A 4,676-nucleotide genomic window follows, 5' to 3' on the forward strand; every position below is an offset into this window, starting at 1 on the left:
ATGAATTTATAATTAAGAAGTTTTACCTTATTTAAAATGAAAATTTTTGGTTGTGAAAATAGGACGTTACATGGGGTAAAAATTGGAGGCCCTAAGCCATAACTTAACAAAATATAAGGTTGAGCTGCCACTGCGTTGAAGATTTATATAATATCAACGTTGATTTTATCTTTTCTTTTATTGAGATGTCACACAGTTTATCATTGAATACCTACAAACCAATTAAAATGAGCGATGATTTGTACACAACACTTTTTAGCTATACACAACAATTTATGTTTTAGGTAATTGTACTGTAATCATCTAAAGTATAAATTATTGTGTATAATTAAAAAAATGTTGTGTGCAAATCACTGTCCATTTAAAATAGTCGAAAGTTCAGGTTTAAACCGTAAATAAGATCTTTGATGTAATAAATCCTAAAAAAATTAATATTAGACCAAAAATTAGGTACGATGGCATGCTTAAATTTCATTAGAATTAGTGGTACAATTGTTGAAAGAATGAAAGTTGAGTGCCGAAATTAAGAGTTTGTTATTTTATAACGTAAACTCCCCATTTAAATAGGGTACTATATTTAAAACGCGCTCTCCTTCTCTCACTACGATACTCCTTCCGTGTTCTTATCTGTTGAATTAAAAGTAAAAAAAGAACGGGACCTTTGCCCCTTCCCCCAACTTAAAGCTGACCCAAAAAATTTACCCTTATCATCGTCGTCCTCTTCTTCTTCTTTCTTCTTCTTCTTCAACCTTTTATGAATCTGTAAAATTGTCCCTAGACTTTACTCCCTTTCCTTCTCTCCATGAAAAGAAAATGCCTGATAAAGTCCCAATCTTAATTATTTGATACTTTCCTTTAGTTTTATTATTCTTTTTCCACACATACGGTTTCCTCCTCTTTGCTTGAATGGTGGGGTTTGGGTTTTATAGCGTCTGATTCTCTTCGTGACCTTTTCAATTTCCGTCTTTAGATTCCCAAAACCCTTGAAGATTTCCCTATTTCTGGTGATTTTTTAAATATTTTTCAAACCCCACCTCCCCACATGTTTTGGGGTTTGTCTGATCTGGATTGGATCGCAAGGGTCTGTTAGTATTATATTTGTATTGGTGGTGGGAGTTCAGTAGCCAAGTCCTTTTTCTCATCAATCTTCGTCTGCCGCCTACTCAAACGACCCAGAATAAATTATAAGAAGGTCAGATTTTTTCATTCGTGAAACCCTTGTAATTTACATTTATTCCATTGTAACAACTTGATGCGAATACAGCTGTTTTTTTGTTCAATTTAGTTGATTTCAGTGAATGTTAACGATGGCTGCCAGACTGAAACTGTAATCCGTATCGCTGAGATTCGAAGGAAACCCTATAGTTTCCGCCTTCCGTTTTTTCCTTATTCGGATGTTTCATTAGGGTTTCATTGGGTTCAAAATTTTAACGATGGCAACCATCGACGTTACGAAATATTCCCATAGTCCGACACACAAAGCCGTAGTAACAAAAGATTACGGTGGTCTGAGAAAAATCATCGCCGGACTACCACGCCTCTGTGACCCATCGGAGATCCACAACGAATCAATCTCTTTAACCGAGGAAGCCAAAGCCGATACAATCTCTTCCGTAATCGACCGACGGGATGTCCCTAATCGCGACACCCCACTTCACCTAGCAGTCAAACTTGGTGACGTCACCTCCACAGAAATGCTCATGCTTGCGGGAGCAGATTGGAGCTTACAAAACGAACATGGCTGGAGTGCTTTACAAGAAGCTATATGCAACAGAGAAGAAGTAATCGCTAGAATCATAGTCAGACATTATCAACCAATCGCCTGGGCTAAATGGTGTCGCAGATTACCTCGTTTAGTAGGAACAATGAGACGAATGCGTGACTTCTACATGGAAATCACTTTCCAATTCGAAAGCTCAGTCATCCCGTTCATTTCCCGAATTGCCCCTTCCGATACCTACAAGATTTGGAAACGTGGCGCGAATCTAAGGGCAGATATGACATTAGCCGGTTTCGACGGATTCCGTATTCAACGCGCGGATCAAACCGTTTTATTCCTGGGAGACGGATCCGAAGATGGAAAAGTCCCGCCCGGGTCCCTCTGCATGATCTCACACAAAAACAAAGAAGTGATGAACGCTTTAGATGGCGCAGGTGCACCGGCTTCTGACGCGGAGGTGCAACAGGAAGTCCAAGCCATGTCTCAGACAAATATATTCCGCCCGGGGATTGATGTGACACAAGCGGTTCTTTTACCTCAGATGACGTGGCGCAGACAGGAGAAAACCGAATCGGTTGGGAGTTGGAAATGTAAAGTGTATGATATGCATAATGTGGTTGTGAGTATAAAGTCTAGGCGGGTCCCGGGCGCCATGTCAGACGATGAGTTTTTTTCATCGTGTAATGAAAACGAAACGGAAAGCGAGGAACTTAACGAGCTTTTAACAGATGAAGAGCGGAAACAACTCGAGGCGGCACTAAAGTTTGATTCTTCCGAATTTGGCCACGAAAATAACGAAAACGTGATTGGGCATCGACATAGTTGTTTTGAACAACGCGATATTCCAATTGAAGATATACCGAGTTACAAAAATGGTGAGATTAAAGTTGAAAAAGATAAAAAAGGGTGGTTCGATGGGTGGAGGAAAGGCGGGAATAAAGTTGACCGGGGTGGTCGAAAGGGTGTGGCACCGCCTCGTGGGTCGTTATGTTTAGAGGAAAAGGTTAGTGATCTTCTTGGTGACTCACCCCCTAGTCAAAGTCAAAGTCAAGGTCAAGGTCAAGGTCAAATTCAACCGGGGAGGCATTCAATGGAGGTGACTGTGAAAGAAAATGAAAGTAGGAAAGTGAAGGAATTGAAGGCATCTTCTTCAAATGGGTCAACAGGTGGAAATAGAAGGAAAGATGGAAGTCGTGAGAATGAGTATAAAAAAGGGTTGAGGCCGATTCTTTGGCTTGCTCCTAATTTTCCTTTGAGAACTGAGGAGCTTTTGCCTTTGCTTGATATTTTAGCGAATAAAGTTAAGGCGATAAGGAGATTGAGAGATTTGCTTACTACAAAACTTCCAATGGGGACTTTTCCTGTTAAGGTACTTTTTAATTTTTTCATTATTTTTTTATTAAAGTTTGTGAGACTTGTGATTGGTGTTTGGATGTGGTTATCTGAAGGGTAATGAACGGTTTTTAGTATCAGTTTCATAGTAGCTGCAACCCTGCATGTGCAACAAAACGAATTGTTAAAAGGATAGAGACTAAAATTACTTTTTATGTTATCTATGGGTTAGTTACTTATTTATGCAATGAAGTTTTATGTTTTTTTTTTTTTACCATATTATGCAATAATGTTCATTATTATGCAAAATATGCATTGGCATTTCGTACTAGGAGCAATTTTTATAACCTTTTAGCTTGTAATTGGTTAATCGGTTATATGTAAGAAGTGGCCATATTGGAAAGGTGGTTGCATATTTTGTATGAAATAAACATTGTTGTATAAATTGGGAAAAGGGGAAATGTTATTGCACAATAAGCAATTAACCCTTTATCACTCAGAGTACATCCATCCAAACACGCCCTAAATTGTGGTTAAATCTGATTTATAAACATAATGCCTGGTGATACTAGAAATAAGATATATTGAAATGTTAGATGGACATCTTCATGTTATAAAGGATTCATATTTTTCATTTAAAGTTGTTATTGTGGTTGTTTTCAGGTAGCAATTCCAGTGATCCCCACCATAAGGGTTTTAGTTACTTTCACAAAATTTGAAGAACTACAACCGTTGGATGAATTCACGACCCCACCTACAAGTCCGACAAGTGGCGATCGTGACAGCCCATCAATGGCCAATCAATCCTCCACGTCATCATCATCTTGGTTCCAGTGGATCAAAACTCCATACCACCGTGCCAGCTCATCATCTGGTGCTTCAAGCAGCAGAATCGAAACTACTCAAGACCCTTTTGCTATTCCTGCTGACTACACATGGATCAGTGCAGAAGCCAAGAAGAAGAAAATGCAGGAGAAGAACAAATCAAAGAAAGGAAGAACTCAAACTCAAATCAAAGAATGATTTGATTGATTGATTGATTGATATAATACCACCAATTATTGGGTAAAATTGTTTTATTGAAATGTTTTACTAATTTGCACTAGTTTAAACAAGGAAGTTTGGAGCCATGACTTGTGAGTCTTTCTTAGGGTTGAGACTCCAGTAAATCATTGTGGGGGGTATAAAAAGTTGAAGTTGTGATTCTTGAATTGCTTCGTAGCCTTTGTGGAATTTGATTGTTTTGATTTTGTGGTCAATGCGTTTGATTTTTTTTATCCATCTTTTTCACTAGTTTGTGCATAAAGAAAGTTATTTTCCAGCAACCTTTGAGCTGGCCCACACTGTATTCAGGTACACAATAATTGCCTGCTAGGCGATTGACATAAAACCCAATGTCCACAAGTGCAATGTGAATTAGGTACACAACAACCCATAATTAAAGAATGAGCTAAACGAATGAAATAGCTATGTATTTTTGTTCATTTGTTTATTATAGCGTCTTACAAGTTTTTTTTTCTTATAAAGGCGTTGTATTTTGAAAATTTTACCCAATTATAATAGTCAAAATTGCTTTGTATTTGGATGACACTGTTATAATTTGGTATATTTTTGAAAATACAAT

At 37.9% G+C, this 4,676-nt stretch overlaps 1 protein-coding gene across 2 annotated transcripts; it reads left to right on the forward strand.

Annotated features, from left to right (window-relative positions):
* The first annotated feature begins 596 nt into the window (after nt 1–596).
* On the forward strand, nt 597–4,311 carry LOC145118702 (uncharacterized). Of its 2 annotated transcripts, none has more exons than XM_079054386.1 (3): nt 597–1,192; nt 1,286–3,089; nt 3,716–4,311. In XM_079054386.1, the coding sequence occupies exons 2-3, from the start codon at nt 1,434–1,436 to the stop codon at nt 4,073–4,075; spliced, it is 2,016 nt and encodes a 671-aa protein (XP_078910512.1). In that variant the 5' UTR covers nt 597–1,192; nt 1,286–1,433; the 3' UTR covers nt 4,076–4,311. The 2 variants fall into 2 exon arrangements, with proteins under 2 accessions (XP_078910512.1, XP_078910513.1); XM_079054387.1 differs by having other exon boundaries at nt 1,296–3,089.
* The last annotated feature ends 365 nt before the right edge of the window (nt 4,312–4,676 follow it).

This window comes from Lactuca virosa, chromosome 6, assembly GCF_052849685.1.
Source record: "Lactuca virosa cultivar CGN04683 chromosome 6, Lactuca_virosa_CGN04683_v6, whole genome shotgun sequence".
Classification (NCBI taxonomy): Eukaryota; Viridiplantae; Streptophyta; class Magnoliopsida; order Asterales; family Asteraceae; genus Lactuca; species Lactuca virosa.

Excerpts from the sequence above, each read along its gene's own strand:
- LOC145118702 (XM_079054386.1), top strand. The coding sequence starts at position 1,434 with ATGGCAACCATCGACGTTACGAAATATTCCCATAGTCCGACACACAAA. Across the intron at positions 3,090-3,715 it reads TGGGGACTTTTCCTGTTAAG|GTAGCAATTCCAGTGATCCC; the intron begins GTACTTTTTAAT and ends GGTTGTTTTCAG.